Genomic DNA, 21,266 nt, shown 5'->3' on the forward strand with positions numbered 1-21,266 from the left:
CTGTTTTTGAATTATCTTCAGTAAGATTTTACTTGCATGTGATATTAATGATATTGTTCAATAATTTCCACATTCTGTGGGATCATCTTTCTTTGGAATGGGTACAAATGGTACCTTCTTTGGAATAGGCACAAATGGTACTCAGTGAATAGGGAAGAGATTAATAATTAATTGTTCCCAGTGTCTGGTATAGGGACTAAAAGAGACATAAAAGTCACCCTTTAATTATTTTTGTTAAATGGAAATAGCTTGTCTTATTAATCACTTAGGTTATGGAGAACTATAATGTCATCTTAAACTTCTGCCTAGTAGATTTGAGGTAAATATTTTTACAATTTTAAATATTTTAAAGGCTATACATATTGATAATTTGAAAGCTAGCATTTGAAATCCATCAATCCATGAGGTCATATCTGTTTGCTATGCATTTATTGAAAATATGATCTTACTTTAAGAACTGCATTACTAATATAATGAACAAGAATTTTATTCTGTATTCCCTATATTTTAGACTATGTAGTGTAAAGTATATTGTTGTAAAAATTGCATAGTGATCCTAACTTATTTTTATATTCTTTTAATCTGGGTTATATGTTCAAAAGTAAGATTTAATCTATGTAATCATAATTTAACAGTCAATGCCCCAGTAATGGAAGAATGCATACATTTCATAAAGTGAGATACATGCATGTAAATGATATCATTTTCATAGATTTAGGAATATAGTATTAGATTAGCAGTTGTTCAGGATAAAATAATATATAGTCAGTACAGGATATGCTTCTTCCTTTTGTTCCTCCTTTTTGGTTTGTCTGTTTTTCTATCCATAAACTAAAAAAAAAAAAAAAAAAAAAACCTCATTGCCGTTGAGTCAAATCTGGCTCATAGTGACTACTGCTTGTGTTTCCGAGGCAGAATCTCTATGGAAGTAGATTTCCCAGTCTTCCTTCCTAGGAGTGGCTGGTAGGTTTGAACTACCAGCCTTCTGGTTAGCAGTCAAATACTTTAGGCGTTACACCACCAGAGCTCCATTTTCGATCCATAGTATATAGAAAGAAACAAGAATTATTAAATATCAGGGCCCAATCATTTATCTCTTATTTTCCTTTAAAGTAGAATTCAGTTGTTGGACAATCAGAAAACTTTAACTTTTTTAAGCCAGTATTTAGAGCAGAAGTGAAATAAATTTGTGCTAGACTGTAGTGTTACAGCCCATGAATATTAATGTGGATGAGCTTTGTTTTACACATTGAATAAAGCTTAAGGAATTCTTAAGACAGAAGGTACTGCTAATGTGCTGACTTGTTGAAATATGCAGTGGAGGATTTGAACCTTATAGGACACATGAACTGGCTTATTCATGGGCAGCAAAGAGTATTTTTATTATTTTAAAAATAAAAGAAACTGAAACAATGAGAGCTGCTGTCCGAAAGCAGCATTTAATATCCATAACTTCTTTATGTGTGTAAAATTATAATTATAGTAGTAACATCATCTGAACAGGTTTAATTTCAGAGGGGATAATGCCAATCAAGGAGCCCTAGGTGACAGACATAATGGCTAAGTCATTTGCTGCTAACCAGAAAGTCAGTGGTTCAAACCCGCCAGCTGCTCTGTGGAAGGAAGACGGGGCAATCTACTTCTGTAAAGATTTCCAGCCTCAGAAACCCAGTGGGTTGCTATGAGTTGGAATCAACTCAATGGCAGTGAGTTTGGTTTTCAGTTTTGAGTGGTGCAACGTTTAAGTGTTCAACTGTTAACCTAAAGTTGGCAGTTCGAACCCACCAGCCATTCTGTGGGTTAAAGAAGTGGCAGTCAGCATCCATAAAGATTATAGACTTGGAATCCCTATTGGACAGTTCTACTCTTCTGGTAGCATAGTGCCTAAGACACTTGACTGCTAACCAGAAGGCTGGCGGTTCAAACCCACCACCACTCCTCGGAAGGAAGGTCGGGCAATCTACTTCCGTAGTGATACTGCCACGGAACCCCAAGGAGGGGTTGCTATGAGTCAGGTCTGACTCAACGGCACATACCAACAACAACTCTATCCTACAGGGTTGCTTTCAGGCAGAATCTACAGCAATGAGTTTGTTTTAATGCCAGTCAAGATCATCCCAAAGCTGATCCCTATAAGGTGTAGATCAAACATACCTCCACCCTCAAAACTTTTAATCAATCCTGACACCAACTGTCCCTCTCATGGCACTTTCTACTACTCTGTTGGGTTTGATAATCTGTTGCAATGGTCACACAAAACTCACAGACCGTACTTAAGTTAAGTGATTTATTAAGGAAGCAACTGGGTAGAGTTTGGGATCATTAGCAGGAAACATTTCCTCAAAGTCTCCCTTGTTCAGAACAGGACAGACCTCACAGCTGCACTTGGCCATGCAGGTTTCCTTTCAGCCCCCTCAGGACAGGCTTCCCTCAGCCCCTTCAAGACAGGCTTCTCATGAACCTGACATCTGATGCCACTGACTCTGCTAATGTCCACCTCTGGGCCTGTCACTGTCTTCAGTGACACCCCTTGACCCATGTTACAGCTCTTTCTGGACTGCCTCCACTCTGCTCTCTGCTTCCTCTCTCTTCTTTCATCCTTATTCTTCCTGCATCTTTCTTTCTCTTCCTGCTTCCTTCTATTTTCAAAACCTCTGTGCATTTGCCTGCTTCTGTCTACAAACTCCACATCAATTCACAGCATGGCCCCTCCCACCAAGGCCAGGAATTGATCAATCCTTTCTCAGTAGGCCATAGACAGTCCATTTGCATAGTATATTGTCACTTCATTTGCATAGTCTATTGACAAATCCCTGCAGGGTGCATTCCAATCAAAAGGCAGGCTGCAACCCAGGGCCAGGTGAAAAGTACCAAACTGGTTAACAGTTGACCCAGAAAATGTCAATCAACCTGGACACAAAAGTAACAAAGCTTCTGGGCTAGAAAACTAAGGCAAATGTAACTCCTCAGGGTTTAGGGTAATCTCTCAAGCTGTTTTTCCAAAGAACCAAGGCAAAAGGCCACAGTGTTTTACCCAGCACCTTCTCTCCTTCAACATTTAATTGCAAAATGCTTTTTAAAGCTTAGTATGTCAAATCACAGGCCAAATGAAATTACATTCTATGCTGATAATGGATGTGTGTAACAGCCTGGAGGAGCTTTAATGAAGTACAGTGTTACTTATATGGCACAATAATATATTACTAATCTAATTGAAATACAGCTAGTGGTCCAGTATTACATTTGTACAACTAATATTCTTAATTTTCATCCTTTCTTGATTTAAATTACAAGTTCCTTTAAGATGAAATCTACTTTTGAGGAATCTAATGATTTCTTATTTTAACTTCCTTATTACAATAGCTTTTACATTTGTCCTCATCTTTCCATTTAAATCCTCTATGCAACACTTGTAAACTTTCATGTGGATCATGTATAGACCTATGTAAAAGTGTACAAAACACTTCTTATTGAAAATATATATAATCTATAAGTGCTTAAGTATTTATCATCATAGTTTTAAGTTTTATTACATTTAGTATATATATTCAAGCCTATATGTTTACATAATATATATATTCAGGTATCACCAAACATATCATTCATGAATTTTCCCAATATTATATTAAAATGTTTCTTGTTTATAATGTACAATTCACCATTCACATATGTACATTATTTACATTCACTGTGTGAAGATATTTTAAGACTTTTTTGTTATTATTAACCTCTGTGATGAATATTTCTGCATATAATTTTGATTCTGTGGTTGTAACATTATTGGTACTTTATTATTTGGATTCAGACCATTCTGTTTCCCAGAGCAATATCTGTTCAGCATCTCTTCATGGTGCCCCATGTAATCAATGAAAAATTTGTTCCTGGGACAATCGTCAGATGTAAATGTAGACAATTTTTCTAAAGACAAAGCTCGTATTTAAATACAAATTTCAGTATATAAATTGCATGTGGTAGCATAGTGCCTAAGGTACTTGACTGATAACCAGAAGGCTGGCAGTTCAAGCACACCAGCCACTCCTCAGAAGGAAGATGAGGCAATCTACTTCCGTAGTGATACTGCCTCGGAAACCCAAGGAGGGGTCGCTATGAGTCGGGTCTGACTCCACGGCACATAACAACAACAACAACAACAACAAATCAAAATATTTGACAAATAATACACTAAGTCTCTTAACAGCTAGAATGGAGGACAACCACAAACAACCAGTATATTTGTGAATTCTCTCAGAATATCTGCCATACCCTTCACCATCATAGTATCATTTGTGCTGAACGCAACTTAAAACCTAGATTGATAAGTGAAAGAATCGATAACCTTAATGAAAAATATTAAGAATCATAATAAGAAGTAAGTCTACTTTGTGGCTCTGATAAATATAATTTTTACTTGAAGTTTTATTTTTAATATACCTGAAAGCTTAATTTGATCTGCTGTGATTATACTGGAAAATAAAACAAGATTTTATTTTATGTCATATTTTCTGGTTTTTTTTTTTTTTTTCTTTTAAATAGTGGCTAGCATTCAAAAGCTTCCTGCAGCTTCTGTTCTAACAGACATCAACTTCCCCATGAAAGGACGGAAGGGAATGGTTGACTGGGCAAGAAACTCAGAAGACAGAGTGGTCATTCCAAAAAGCATTTTCACTCCTCTGTCATCAAAAGGTAAGTATGTGAAATGATTTGAGCTTTGATACAAAACGTTTTCTGATGAGATCATGTAATGAGATACTACATATCAATTTCTATATATTAAATGATTTAGACACAGTCTGCATTTATGGTTCTAAACTAATTTTGTAAATATAAAGAACTTATGATTGTTATTTAAATCTCTGAATTTACTGAAGGAACCAAACAAAAAACCAGACTCACTGCCAGCAAGTGGATTCCAACTCATAGCAAGTCCCAGTGGATTTCTGAGGCTATAAATCTTTACAGAAGTAGAGATCCCCATCTTCCTTCTGTGGAATGGCTGTTGGGTTTGAACCACCAACCTTCTGGTTAGCAGTCAAATGCCTTAGGCACCGCACCAAGGATCTATTAAATTGGCACACACACACATAAATACAAGTGCAAAGCATAGATCAGAGTTTAATATAATCAATTTCCAGTATTGACAATCTTATTCCAGTATAAAATCTAGGCTAATATTTTAACTTCACATGTTAAAAAGTGTTGAGTTTTCCATATGAAGTCATTTTATATGCCTAACATTAATTTTTTCCTTGGATTGAACATACTAGTTTAGTATTAAAAAAAAATAATGATAATTAAAAAAAATAATTTTAAGAACATCTTACATAGTTGCTAAACTTAATAGTCATTTTCAAGACCAGTAGTTAACCCTAGAGTCCCTGGGTGGGATAAGCAATTAAGTGCTCTACTACTTGCCAAAAGGTGGGAGTTCAAATCCACTCAGAGCCTTGGAAGACAGGTCTGGCATCTGCTTCTGAAAGATTGCAACACTGAAAACCCTATGGAGCAGTTCAACCTGAAACATATGAGGCCATGATGAGTAAGAACTAATTCATTGGCAACTGAAAACATAACAATGCATACCTTGGAGATTTTGTCCATGTAACTTAATGTTCCAACAGAGAATTGACTTTCCTTTCCCTCTGTCTGGGAATTAAAACTCATTAACTGCAAATAAAGCAGTTTCTTGTCTCAGCCTTCATGATGCAGAACCACAAAAAGCACGTCTTCTAGAGCCATCATCCGTCTGTGAGGTGTGCGGCTAACCTGTCCCATGCATGATTAGAAAGGCATTTCTTCTCCCTGACCTTATCTTTGCATCAGCAAGTACTGTAATCTTCTATAATGAGCAGATTTTATAAAACAGTATTTTTCTTGCCATTTTGCTAATTTTTAAAAAAATTTATTCTTTCTAGAATTAGATGAATCATCTGTATTTGTTCTTGGAGCTGTCTTGTACAAAAACTTGGATCTAATTTTACCAACTTTGAGGTAAGCTACAATGTAATAAACTGTGGTTATCTCTTTAAGTTATTCTGAAAATGTGATTATAATTCATTCTCTGACAATAGTCAAACAAGCTTGGCTAACACAAAGGGCTTTTTCTTAAATGAAATAGATAATGCCAATATAATGAACAGGAGATTAACATATTATACATTTCAAAACAACTAGAGAAGACAATTTTGGTTTCTGATTATAGCTCTGAAGTTCCTTGTAACTAATCATGACTTGCCTAGGGATTGAAAAAAAAAAGCATAAGGAAAAAAAACCCTCAAGTCTCTATAATAGAACAGGCAATTGTAAAAGTAATCTGTCTCCCTTTATTTGCACTTAATGGTGCTGTTTATCAACATTATATGAAATTAAAGGAGTGGCATGATGACTGAGAGTACATGATTTTGTTCCTCATTTACACAAGATATCAATTTGCTCCTAAATAACTTTTCAATTACAACTACATTAAGAAAAAAATGTTGCTGTTCAATTAGGGTACTATTTTTGGAAGAAATTCATTGATATCTTTCTTCCCAGATATTAAAAGAAATAATTACAAACAATAATTCTATCACCATTAATTTAATTGTTCTACTGTTTTAGCTACTTTACCAAATTTCACAGAAAATTTTATTTGTATCTCTTTGGATAGTGATTTCATTCCTGACTACCTGTTTCCTCCACACCATCTCATTTTGGAGGACTGAGGCAAAGTTGTATTTTATTTAAACACAGCCACATATTTACTGAGTTCTTTCTTAGACCTCTTGATTAAAGCTTCAAGATTTTAGGGAGGAGAGACTGTAAATGATGCTCATAATTATACCAAGAACATAACAAATAGTCAAAAATAAATAAAAAACAATTAGAATTCAGTCCAACAAAAAAAGCCTTCTTAAGGAAGTGGATTCACCATTCATCTGTCAGTTTGTCATACTGTGGTGGCTTATGTATTGCTGTGAGGATGGAGACTATGTCACCAGTATTTCAAATAGCAGCATGGTCACCCATGGTGGACAGGTTTCAGTGGAGCTTACAGACTAACACAGACTCAAGAAGGGGCCATCCACTTTTCAAAGAATTGGCTAGTGAAAACCCTCTGAATAGCAATGAAACACTGTCTGATATATTATTGGAAAACTTTATGAATAGCCCTGAAATGTTGTCCAATACAGTGCTGGAAGATGAGCCCCTCAGGTTGGAAGGCACTCACAACTGGGGAAGAGCTGTGTCCTCAGAGTAGAGTGAACCTTGATGATGTGCATGGAGTAAAGCTTTCAGTACTTCCATTTACTGATGTGGCATGACTCAAAATGAAAAGAAACAGCTTCAAACATCCATTAATAATCGGATAATGGAATGTACAAAGTGTGAATCCAGGAACATTGGAAGTTGTCAAAAATGAAATGGAATGCATAAAGATCAATATCCTAGGTATTAGTGAGCTGAAATGGCCTGGTTTGGGCCATTTTGAATCAGAAAATGTTGTGATATACTATGCTGGGAATGAGAAATTGAAGAGGAATGGCATGGCATTCATCATCACAAAGAATGTTTCAAGATCTATCCTGAAGTACAGTGCTGTCAATGATAGGGTAATATCTATACATCTTCAAGGAAGACCAGTTAATACTACTATTATTCAAATTTATGCACTACCACCAAAGCCAAAGATGAGGAAATTGAAGATTTTACCAACTTTTGCTGTCTGAAATTGACAAGACTTGCAATCAAGATGTGTTGATTATCACTGGTGATTGGAATCCAAAAGTTGGAAACAGAGAAGAATCACCAGTAGTTAGAAAATATGGCCTTGGTGATAGAAATGACGCCAGAGATAGCATAATGGAATTTTTGCAAGACCAATGACTTATTCATTGTAAATAACATTTTTAACAACATAAATGGTGACTGGACTTCACCAGAAGGAGTACACAGGAATGAAATCGACTACATCTGTGGAGAAAGATGATGGAGAAGCTCAATATCTTCAGCTAAAACAAGGCCAGGAGCTGACCATGGAACAGACCATCAGCTGCTCAAATGCAAGTTCAAGTTGAAGCTGAAAACAATTAAAACAAGTCCCAGAGAGCCAAAATATGACCTTGATTATATTCCTCCTAAATTTAGAGACCATGTAAAGAATAGATTTGATGCATTGGACACCAATGACCGAAAACCAGAAGAATTGTGGAATGACATCAAAAACATCATAGACACAGAAAGCAAAAGGTCATTAAAAAGATAGGAAAGGAAGAAAAGAACACCACAGATATCAGAAGTCACCCAAAAACTTGCCCTTGAATGGAGAGTAGCTAAAGCAAATGGAAGAAATGACAAGATAAAAGAGCTGGACAGAAAATTTCAAAGACAAGCTCAAGAAGATAAAATCAATTATTATAATTAAATGTGCAAAGACCTGGAGTTAGAAAGCCAAAAGGGAAGAGTACACTTGGCATTTCTCAAGCTGAAAATACTGAAGAGAAAATTCAAGCCTCGAGTTGCAATATTGAAGATTGTATGCATAAAATATTGAATAGAACATCAAAAGAAGATGGAAAGAATACACAGTCACTGTACCAAAAAGAATTGGTCAATGTTGATCCATTTCAGGAGATAGTGTATGATCAAGAACCAATGGTATTGAAGGAAGAGGTCAAAGTTGAACTGAAGGAATTCACAAAGAGCAAGGCTGCAGTAATTGACAGAATACCCATTGAGATTTCAACAAATGGATGCTGCACCAGAGGCACTCACTCATCAACGCCAAGAAATTTGGGAGTCACAGCTACCTGGTCAACTGACTGGAAGAGGTCCATATTTTCACCCATTCCAAAGGAAGGTGATCCCACAGAATATGAAAATTATCAAACAATATCATTAATATCACGCACAAGTAAAATCTTGCTGTAGATAATTCAAAAATGGTTGTAGCAGTATATTGACAGAGAACTTCCAGAAATGCAAGCTAGATTCATAAGAGAATATGAATGAGGGACATCAATGCTGGTGTGATATGTATCTTGGCTGGAAGCAAAGAATACCAGAAAAATGCTTACTTGTGTTTTATTGACTATGCAAAAGCATTTGATTGTGTGAAACGTAACAAATTATGGATACATTGAGAAGAATGGGAATTCCAGAGCACTTGATTGTGCTCCTAAGGAATCTGTACACAGACCAGACTATCATTAGAACAGGAGAAGGAGATACTGTATGGTTTAAAATCAGGAAGGGTGTGTGTCAGGGTTGTATCCTTTCACCATACTTATTCATCTGTATGCTGAACAAATAATCCAAGAAGCTGGACTATATGAAAAAGAACGTGACATCAGGATTGGAGGAAGAGTCATTAACAACCTGCGATATGCAGGGGACACAACTTTGCTTGCTGAAAGTGAGGATGACTTGAAGCACTTACTGATGAAGATTAAAGACTACAATCTGCAGTATGGATTATAACTCAACTAAAGAAAATGAAAATCTTCACAACTGGACCAATAAGCAACATCACAATAAATGGAGAAAAATTGAAGTTGTTCAAAGTTTTCATGTTACTTCGTTCCATAGTCAACACCAATGGAAGCAGCAGTCAGGACATCAAATGACGTATTGCATTGGACAAATCTGCTGCAAAAGATCTCTTTCAAGTGCTGAAGAGCAAAGCTATCTCTTTGAAGACTAAGGTGCTCCTAACCCAAGCCATGATATTTTCAATCACCTCATATGCATGTGAGAGCTGGACAATGAAAATGAAAATCAAAGAAGAGTTGATGCTTTTGAATTGTGGTGTTGGTGAACAATAATGAAAGTACCATGGACTGCCAAAAGAATGAACAAATCTTTCCTGTAAGAAGTGCAACTGGAATGCTCCTTGGAAGCAAGAATGGCCAGACTTCACATGACCTGCTTTGGTCATGTTGTCGGAAAGAACCATTCCCTGGTGGAGGATATCATGCTCAGTAAAGTGGAGGGTTAATGAACGAGAGGAGGGCCCTCAACAAGATGGATTGACACAGTGGCTGCAACGATGGACTCAGGTATGGCAAGGATTATGGGGTTGACACAAGACCAGGCAGTGTTTCTTTCAGTTGTACATAGGGTCACAATGAGTTGGAGCCAACTCGATAACACCTAACAACAAGGAAGTAGCTCCGTTTTCTGCAGCTGCAGTAAGTAGTCATAGTTTTTGGAGAAAATATTTCTGGGTGAAGCATTTATTCTTAGTATACTTGGTGAGTCATCTGGAGTCCTGGAAACAAAACAGATTATTCTTCCACCAGGGAGATAACCGGAAGTAAGATGGGGCAATCTACTTCCGTAGTGATACTGCCTCGGAAACCCAAGGAGGGGTCGCTATGAGTCAGGTCCGACTCAACAGCACATAACAACAACAACAACAAGGGAGATAACCATGAGAAGGTCTGGAGGGTCTTTTTGTTTTGGTTTGTTTCTTTGTTTGATTGGTTGGTTATTTGATTCCCTTCTATGGATGGAATTTGGGCTTCCTGAATTTAGATAAGTTTATGTCTTATTTGATTTTGCCAATATATAATTTTTAAAACAAATAGTATTTACTCCCAACTTTTCTAATGGTTTTAGTAGAACACATTGTTATGTAAATTACTCTAAAATAAAATTTATTTATAGTTACATTGTGTATTCCCTGGCTTTGATGCTCATTTGGGGAGAGAGGTGCGAAACTTAAAAGTTTTGAGATACTCAAAATTTTACATATTTCTGCAGAAGTTTCATTTGTATTAAGCTTATATTTTAAGAATTGTAGACATTAACTTAAAATCAGGAAATTTAGGTTTTGATTTCAATTTTAACATGACAAAAGTTTTATAAATGTGTTAGGTTACTGGACATATTTCTACCTGGTTAAGTTTCTGCCTTCAGTCCAGCTTTTAAATAGAAGCACATTTATGTGCAACATTTGCTCTATTTCCTGCTGGAGAGTGTAAAAACCAAAATCAAACCTACTATAACTGAGTCGATTCTAACACATAGCAACTCTATAGGACAGAGTAGAATGCCCCATAGAGGTCCCAACACTCTAAATCTTTACCAAAGCATACTTCTTCATCTTTCTCTCATAGAGTGGTTGGTGGGTTCGACCTTTTCATTAGCAGCCAAATGCTTTAACTACTGCAACACCAGAGTTCCTGCAGAGGAGTGTAAAAACCAAATGTAACCCACTGTCATAGAGTGGATTCTGATTCAGAGTAACCCCCAATGGGTTTCTGAAGCAGTAAATCTTCACAGAAGTAGATTGCCCCATCTTCCTTCCGCAGCGTGGTTGGTGGGTTTGAACCATCAATCTTCCGGTTAGCAGTCAAACACCTTGGAGAATACTGTAGATTGTGAATCAGTTTCCCTCCTAGATATCTGTCAATATTACATTATGTTTAATCTCATTTTGTATAATATCAAAGAACTCATTCACCAACACAATTAAGTCAGATTATTGTAAATTCTAAAGATTTATAATTAAGGAAATTGGAGATTTATCTAGGGATACTAGCCTTTTTTTTTTTTTTTTTAATAATTTGTTTAGTGTTTAAATACTTTTTATCATGGCAGAGAGAGTAAACACTTACAGTTAGTGGGTAGAGAGTTGTACTGTGATTTAATGGATACAGCAGGCAGTAGTCAGGAGGAGTGACTCTTAATGCCACCTGTGATACAAATAGATTCAGATCAGCTATTGTGCAACCCACTAACTTTCTTTATATGTAAAATATATGGATTGAATTCAAAGTTTTTACTAACATCAAAAATATCTTATCTTTATTGCAGTGAAATTATACAGATTGTGATACATTCTTTAGTCCTTAGTAAACTATGTATCCAAAACCAAATTCACTGCCATCAAGTCAATTAAGACTCATGGCAATGCCCATTGAGTTTCCAAGGCTGTAAATCTTTATGGAAGCAGACTGCTTCATCTTTCTTCCATGGAGCAGCTGTTAGGTTTCAACCACTGATGTTTTGATTAGTAGCCAAATGCCTTAACCACTATACCACCAGAGCAAACTATGTATTAAAATTATGAATATGTATATACATTTGTAAGGATCCCTGGTGGTGTGGTGGTTAAAGTGTTGAGCTGCTAACCAAAAAATTTAAAACCATCACCTGAGAAAGATGTGGCAGTCTGCTTCTGTAAAGATTACAGCCTTGGAATCCTTTTGGGGCACTTCTATTTTGTCCTGTAGGGTTACTCTGAGTTGGAATCAACTCGAATGCAATGAGTTTGGTTTTGATTTTGCTGGGTTTGGTTTTGATTTTGTATACATACTTATTCTTTGTGCACATATATTAATTAGGCAAATGATTATAGGAGAGATTTGCTCTTTCTAGGAAAGTTGTCTTTACATTTTGATTTATTGGCCAAAAATAATGACCAAAAAAAAAAAAAAAAACTCACTGCTGTTGAGTAGGATCTGACTCATAACAACCCCTCATTGAGTTTCCCAGGTGGTATCACTCCAGAAGTACATTGCCCAGTCTTCCTTCCAAGGAGCAGCTGGTGTGTTTGAACCGCCAATCTCCTGGTTAACAGCTAAATGCCTTAGGCACTATACCCCAGAGCTACCTAATGACAATAGAATGTTCAATAAATACCAAAGAGCTAAGAAATATTCAGGGGGAGCTCTGGTGGCATAGTGCCTAAGGCATTTGACTGCTAACCAGAAAGCTGGTGGTTCAAACCCACCAGCCACTCCTCAGAAGGAAGGTTGGGCAATCTACTTCCGTAGTGATATCACTGTGGAAACCCAAGGAGGGGTTGCTATGAGTCAGATCTAAGTGGACGGCAGTGCATTAAGAAATATTTGTTAACATAATTGTCTTTCCTTGATAGGATATCTTATATAACTGTTCTGATTGCCTAGTGCCACTCTGACAGGAATATACCACAAATGGGATGGCTTTAACAAACAGGAGTTTATTCTTACAATTTGGAGGCTTCAAGTCTGAGTTCAAAGTGCCAGGCTCTAGGGGCTGGGTGAAAGCCCCTCAACCTTGGGGTCCAGCTCTTCCTCCTGCTCCTGCCTCACTGAAGCTAGAGGCTTTTCTTTACTCAGATGCTGGCTGCTGAGGCTGACAAACCGGAGGCCAACAAGTAACAAGACACAGTCCTGATACTAACAAATCACACAGCAGGCCATTAATTCAAGTCCATTAAAAGTCTCAAGATTGGCAGAGCATGGCAGGCTGCTGAACAACAACTCAGCTACATGCAGGGTTCAAGCATGCCATAAGCTAGAGACAATTCCCCAAACTCCTTTTTATGTATGGGAAGCAGACCGCATCCCTAAAGCAGCTACTCAGCCGCTTGTGGTAGATCCCACCCAGGAGTTGATTGCCAGTCTCATCGTGTTGAATAACTACCACCAGCTGCTCAGCCATTCAACCTAGCCCAGCCAAGGTGACACATAACCTTAACTACCACAATAACCATTCTTAAAGTACGTAAAAATTGAGTTTTACTATAAAAATATTTTCAGGACAGAGGAATAAAATTCATATATCTTGTTATTTGTCTTGCTATACGTGTTTAACTGTACAAATTGAATCAAATATGGAAAGAAAGATCTTCTTATTTAACATGAAAAATATATACAAATGTGTTCTATATATTTAGTTATCATTTACCAAATTTTCATGAAATATTTCCATAGGTGATCATTTTACTAATCAGTTTTCAAAAATCCTGGGATGAAGTTTACCATACAAAGGATAATGTTAGGTTTGTAGATAAGTCTCCAGAAATCTGATATTTTAGTATAATCATTTTTAAAACTACTTTGCATAATTTCCCTTGTGAGGACAACAAAGGAAAACTTGATCTGTTTTGAATAGATACAATTTAGAAATTTTCCTTCATACAAAGACAGAAATAACTGCATGTTGAGTCTTTTATTAGGATATGTTTTTCTTCTCTTGCCCTAATATACATTCAAATATTCTTCAAACTTCAATGTTTACATTACCATTTGATTTTCTTCCTTTTTTTTTTACAGTTAAGATGACTCAAATTGTTCCTTTAAGTATAGAAAATGTTGTTGTTGTTGTTATGTGCCATCAAGTCAGATCCGACTCATAGCGACCCCTCAGGTTTCCAAGGCAGTATCACTATGGAAGTAGATTGCCCAACCTTCCTTCCGAGGAGTGGCTGGTGAGTTTGAATCGCCAGCCTTCTGGTCAGCAGTCAAGTGCCTTAGGCACTACACTATCAGACCTCCAACTAAAGAAAATAGGCTTTAAACACGTGCTACTCTTAATGCCCCACCTTTATGCATCTTCCGAATAATTTCTTACAGTCAAAAATTATAGAATCATATTAGTGCTGCAAGATATTTCAAAGGCCTTTGCATCCAGAATTTTCATTTTGTAGATGAGAAAGCTGAGATCCTTTTGCCTAAGAAGCCTTAAGCCAGAAATATAAGGCTAGTAGGTGACTAGGAACTCTAGTGGTATTGTGCTATGGCATTTGACTGCTAACCAGAAGGCTGGTGGTTCAAAGCCACCAGCCACTCCTCGGAAGGAAGATTAGGCAATCTACTACGTCAGTAGAGATACTGCCTCAGAAACCCAAAGAGGGGTCACTATGAATTGGAGTTGACTCGATGGCAGTGAGTTCAGTAGGTGACTAAGGAGCTCTGGTGGCATAGTAAGTCATTTGACTGCTAACCAGAAGGTTGGCAGTTCAAACCCACCAGCCACTCCATGAAAGGAAGATGGGGTGATATACTTCTGTAAAGCCTTGGAAACCAAATGGGGGTTGCTATGAGTCAGAATCATCTCGATGGCAGTGGGTTTGATTTTTGGTTAGTAAATGACTGAATTCTAACCCAAGTCTTATGTCCGCCCAAACTAGGACCTTTCCACTATATTTGGCTGTCTTTATGACTGCCAGTTGTGACTCCTTTCAGCAATGCAAACTTATAGCTTTCTTCTGTTACTGAGTGAATATACATATATCTTCTCCAGAAAATCTTGTAAGGAAGCCATGTATGCATAGGCTGACTCAGGGAGGCCTGAGATCTTTCCACTAATCTTAGTCTAGACTGTGAAAGCCAGGACCGTAGATACAACTCTCTCCACCCCAACAAGACCACTTTTGGGTCTGAGAGATGAAGATGGTTGATGGCACTGCTTTCCAGATTGGAAGTGCAGCCCAGGCCAGACAGTCTTTTGGAGAGGTAAGGCCACCTACACTAAGTCCTCATTTGCATCAGGAATTCACAAACACTCACAGTCTGACATGCTCAGGAACTATTGGTGAGAATTTTAACTGGAATAACAGTTTTGGAGACTAATTTGGCAATATCAAGAAGATTTAAAAATTGTGTTGTCATTGGCACAGCAATTTAAACTCTAAAAATATTTCTAAAATAAATAAAATCTTAAAAAATTTGTACTAGTACACACTCAAGCCAAGGATTCAAGCATCAGTTGTAAACAAGTCATTCTCTGATTTGTTTAATAAGTTCAGGTTCTAGTTTTACAGAAAAACTAAATTACATCTAAGTATTCTAAGTATGTGAGCAATGTGTAATTTCCTGGTAAGATATATGGAAATTGTAGTCCTGTTTTAAAAAAAATAATAATGTAGCAATTAACATTCAAGATATTTTTTAAAGAATCTAACTAAAACTATATGCTATTTTTTCTGTGGAAATAGAGATGAACAAAAAAAAAAAGATACCTTCTCATAAGCCAATAGTAGTTTTAAAATGATCTTCTAAAAATGGAACAAATTTCAATAATGCAAAAATCACATGAATTTGCTGTCAAGTGCTCTGACCTAATAAAGATAAATGATGCTGAAACTTCTTCATATTTAGGAAATGGAACTCATTTGAGTTCCTAATATTACAGGATTGAAAGCAAATGGGAAAAGCAACTGAACTAAATAATATTGGAAATAATAGAAAAATGAAGATATAATTACCCTTACAGCAATGAACCCTGAAGGCAATCAACATGAAGTAATCAGCTCTTTAAAGAGCACATACTTTTTAGTTTCAGGCCCTGAACTTCAAATCTTGTTTCTTTTTTCTGGGTTTGCAATGAGATGGTATAGTTTTAAGACAGTCTATATTGTCTTATAATGCCCTGTCATGAATTAATTAAAAATTAAAATTATCCATGGAATAACAAATTTGTGTAACTCCTATTTTTGGATGCCACCATCCAGTAAGTTCTATCTCATAGCAGTCATATGTACAACAGAATGAAACACTGCCTGATCCTGTGCCGTCTTCCAATCTTTGCGAAGCTTGAGCCATTGCAGTTACTGTGTGACTCCATCTTGTTGAGAATCTTCCTCTATTTTGCTGACCCTCTACTTTACCAAGCCTGGTGTCCTTCTCTACAGATTGGTCCCTCCTGATAACATGCTTAATGTACATAAGATGACATCTGGCCATTCTTGCTTTCCAGGAGCATTCTGACTATACTTCATTCAAGACAGATTTGTTCATTTTTCTGGCAGTCTATGTTATATTCAGTATTATTTGCCAACACCATAATTCAAATGCATCAGTTTTTCTTGATCTTCCTTATTCATTGTCCCCACAACTTGTCTGCCAGTTTGTCATACTGTGGTGGCTTGTATGTTGCTGTGAGGCTGGAAGCCACCAGTATTTTAAATACCAGTAGAGTCACCCATGGTGCACAAGTAACAGCAGAGCTTCTGGAGTAAGAAAGATTGGGAAGAAGGACAGAGCCATCCACTTCTGAAAAAAAATTGTTCACTGAAAACCTTATGAATAGCAATGAAACACTGCTTGATATATTACTGGAAAACTTTCTGAAGAGCCATGAAACATTGTCTCATATAGTGCCAGAAGATGAGCCTCTCAAGTTGGAAGGCATTCAAAATATGATTGGGGAAGAGATGCCTGCTTATAGTAGAGACAACCTTAATGACATAGATGGAGTAAAGCTCTTGGGACCTTCAGTTGCTGATGGAGCATGACTCAAAATGGGAGGAAACAGCTGCAAACTTTCATTAATAATAGGAACATGGGATGTATAAAGTATGAACCTAGGAAAATTAGAAGTTGTCAAAAATGAAATGGAACACATAAAGATCAGTCAATATCCTAGGCATTAGTGAACTGAAATGGACTGGTATTGGCCATTTTGAATCAAACAATCATATGGTCTACTATGTCAGGAATAACAATTTAAGAGGAATGGTGTCACATTGATCATCAAAAAGAATATTTCAACATCTATCCTGAATTACAATGCTATCAGTGATAGGAAAATACCCATACACTATTAGACCAGTTCATACTACTAGTATTCAAATTTATGCACCAAACACTAAAGCCAAAGAGGGAGAAATTGAAAATTTTTACCAATCTCTGCAGTTTGAAATTGACCAAACACACAATCAAGATGTATTGATTATTATTGGTAATTCAATTGTGGAAGTTGGAAACAAAGAAGAATCATTGGTAGTTGGAAAATATGGCTTTGGTGATAGAAATGATGTCAAAGGTTGTGTGATAGAATTTTGCAACTTAAGGGGTGGCTGTACATGTGGACCTCACCAGATGAAATACACAGGAATCAAATTGACTACATCTCTGGAGAGGTGATGGCAAACCTCAAAATTACCAGCCAGAACAAAGCCAGGGGCTGACTGTGGATCAAACAATCAATTGCTCATATGCAAGTACAAGTGGAAGCTTGTCAATGAAAGCCAAAATATGACCTTGATCATACTTGCTTGAATTTACAGACCATCTGAAGAATAGATTTGATGCGTTGAACACCAATGACCAAACACCAGAGAAGTTGTGGCATGACATCAAGAACATCATACATTAAGAAAGCAAAACGTCATTAAAAAGACATGGAAGGAAGAAAAGACCAAAATGGATATCTGAAGAGACTCCTAAACTTGCTCTTGGACATAGAATAGCTAAAGCAAATGAAAGAAATGCTGAAATAAAATAGCTGAACAGAAAATTTCAAAGGACAGCTTAAGAAGACAAAGTATTATAATGAAATGTGCAAAGACCTGGAGTTGGAAAAGCAAAAGGGAACAACATGCTTGGCATTCCCAACCTAAAATAACAGAGAAAAAATTCAAGGCACAAGTTGCAATACTGAGGAATTCTATAGGGAAAATACTGAACGATGAGGGAAGCATCAAAAGAAGGTGGAAGGAATACACACAGTCATTGTACCAAAAGGAATTTATTGACATTCAACTATTTCAGAAAGTAATATAAGATCAAAGGTCAATGATATTAAAGGAAGAAGTCAAAGCTACACTGAAGGAATGGACAACAAACAAGTCTCCAGCAATTGCCAGAATACCCATTGAAATATTTCAACAAATGGGTGCAGCACTGGAGGTGTTTACTCGTTTATAAGAACAGACAACCTGGCAAACTCACTAGAAGAGATCTATATTTATGCTAATTACAAAGAAAGGTGATCTAACAGAATATGGAAATTATTAAACAGTATAATTAATATCACACACATGTAAAATTTTGCTAAGGTAATTCAAAAAGGGTTGTAAAAATATATTGACAGAGAACTTCCAGAAATGCAATCTGGATTCAGAAGAGGACGTGGAATGGGTGATATCATTGCTGATGTCAGATGGATCTTTGCTGAAAGCAAAAAATACCAGAAAGATGTTTACTTGTGTCTTATTGACTATGCAAAGGCATTCTACTACATGGATCATAACAAATTATCAATAACATTGCAAAGAATCAGAACTCCATAACACTTAATTGTATTCATGAAGAACCTGTCCATAGACCAAGACGCAGTCATTTGAAGAGAATATGAAAGTACTGCATGGTTTAAAATCAAGAAGGGTGTGTGTCATGGTTGTATCCTTTCACTATACATATACAATCTGTTTGCTGCGCAAATAATTGGAGAAGCTGGACTACATGAAGAAAAACACAGCATCAGGATCAGAGAAAGAATCATTAACAACCTGTGATACGCATATGCCACACTTTGCTTACTTAAAGTTAAGAGGACTTGAAGCACATACTGAGGGAGATCAAAGACAGTCTTCAATGGAATCACACCTCAACATAAAGAAAATTAAAATCCTCACAAGTGGACCAAGAAGCAACATCACAATAAATGTAGAAAAAATTGAAGTTGCCAGGGATTTTATTTTACTTGGGTCCACAGTCAACACCTATGAAAGCAGCAGTCAAGAAATTAGACATCATGTTGCACTGGGGAAATTTGTTGCAAAACAACTCTTTGACATGTTAAGCAACAAAGATGTCACTTTGAAGACTGAGGTGTGCCGGACTCAAGCCCTGGTATTTTCAGTCACCTCATATGCATGTGAAAGCAAGACAGTGAATGAGGAAGACCAAAAAAATGATGCCTTTGAATTGTGGTGTTGGTGAAGAATACTGAAAATAACATGGACTGCCAGAAGAAGGAATAAATCTGTCCAAGAAGAAATCCAGTTGGAATGCTCCTTAAAAAGAATAATGCCAGCCTTCATCTCACCTACTTTGATCATGTTATCAGAAGGAACCAGTCCCTGAAGAAGGATATCACACATGGTAAGTGGCTTGGAAAAAAAAAGGGAAGACACTCAATGAGATAGATTGGCACAGTGGCTTCAATGATGGACTCAAGTATAGCAAGGGTTATGAGTGTAGCACAGGACCAGACAGTGTTTCATTCTGTTGTTCGTAGGGTCACTGTGAGTCGGAGCCAACTCAACAGCACCTAACAACAGCATTCATTGTTTAGCTTTCACATGCATATGAGACAATTGAAAATACCACAGCTTGAGTCAGGTGCACCTTGATCCTTAAAGTTAAATCTTTGCTTTTTAATATTTTAAAGAGGTCTTTTGCAGCAGATTTGTCTAATACAATATGTCATTTGATTTCTTGACTGCTGCGTCCATGGGCACTAATTGTGAATTCAAGTAAAATAAAATTCTTTACAGCCTCAGTAATTTTTGCATTTATCATGATGCTGTTTATTATCCAGTTGTGAGGATTTTTGTTTCTTTATGTTGAAGTGTAATCTGTACTGAAGGCTGATACTGATCTTCATCAGTCACTCACTCACTGCAGTGGAGTCAATTAGACTCACAGTTACCCTTCCTTGGGTTTCCGAGGGGGTGTCTCTACAGAAGTAGATTGCCCAATCTTCCTTCTGAGGAGTAAGTGCTTCAATTCCCCTTAACTCAGCAAGCAAGGTTGTGTCATCTCCATATTGCAGGTTGTCAAGGAGACTTCCTCCAATCCTAATGTCACATTCTTCTTCACATATTCTAGTTTTTCAGATTATTTGCTTAGCATGTGGATTAAATCAGTAGTAGTGCAAAGATACAACTTTGACACAAACTTTTCCTGATTTTAAACCATGTACTATCCCCTTGCTGTGTTTGATTGCCTGCCTCTTGTATGTATTGGCTCCTCATGAGCACAATAACGTGTTCTAGAATGCTGATTCTTTGTAATGTTATCTATAATTTGTTATGATCCACATAATCAAATGCCTTGGCATAATCAAGAAAACACAGGTAAACATCTTTCTGGTATTGTCTGCTTTTAGTCAAGATGCAGTTGACATCAACAATGATATCCTTCATTCCTGGTGCTCTTCTGAATGTGGCTTGAATTTCTGGCAGCTCCTTGTCGTTGTACTTCTGCAAGTGCTTTATTTAATTATGTTCAGCAAAAGTGCATGATGTTAAATATATTTTCAGGTAATTTCTGCTTTCTTCTGGATTACCTTTCTTTGGAATGAGTACATATATGGATCTCTTCCAGTCAGTTGGCCAAGTAGCTGTCTTCCAAATTTCTTGGCATAGATGAATGAGTACCTCCAGCATTACTTGCATTTATTGAAATACCTTAATTGATATTCCATCAATTCCTGGAGCCTTGTTGTTGCCAATGCCTTCAATGAAGCTTGGAATTCTTCTTTCAGTACCATCAACTATTGAGTATATGCTACTTCCTGAAATGGCTGTCAATCAATTCTTTTTGGTACAATGTTTACATGTATTCTCTCCATCTACTTTCGTTGCTTCCTGTGTTATTCAGTTTTTGTTCCTAAAATCCTTCAATAAGCAGCTCAGAGTTGAGCTATTTCTTCAGTTCTTTTAGCTTGAGAAATGCCAAACATACTTTTCCCTTTTGATTTTCATCATTTCTTCGTTAGCTCTAGCTACTTTATGTTCAGGAGCTCTGGTAGCATAGTGCCTAAGGCACTTGACTGCTAACCAG

General features: G+C 36.8%; 1 protein-coding gene across 1 annotated transcript in view; it reads left to right on the forward strand.

Moving 5' to 3' along the window:
* ADGRB3 (adhesion G protein-coupled receptor B3) overlaps positions 1–21,266 on the forward strand; it is a 1,013,812-nt gene that overhangs the window by 557,805 nt on the left and 434,741 nt on the right. Inside the window, exons 12-13 of the mRNA XM_007945182.1 lie at positions 4,534–4,683; positions 5,913–5,988. Of these exons, the coding sequence (XP_007943373.1) occupies positions 4,534–4,683; positions 5,913–5,988 (226 nt within the window). The remainder of the gene's footprint in view (positions 1–4,533; positions 4,684–5,912; positions 5,989–21,266) is intronic.

This window comes from Orycteropus afer, unplaced genomic scaffold (assembly GCF_000298275.1).
Source record: "Orycteropus afer afer isolate SDZICR_OR568_19922 unplaced genomic scaffold, OryAfe1.0 scaffold00133, whole genome shotgun sequence".
Classification (NCBI taxonomy): domain Eukaryota; kingdom Metazoa; phylum Chordata; class Mammalia; order Tubulidentata; family Orycteropodidae; genus Orycteropus; species Orycteropus afer.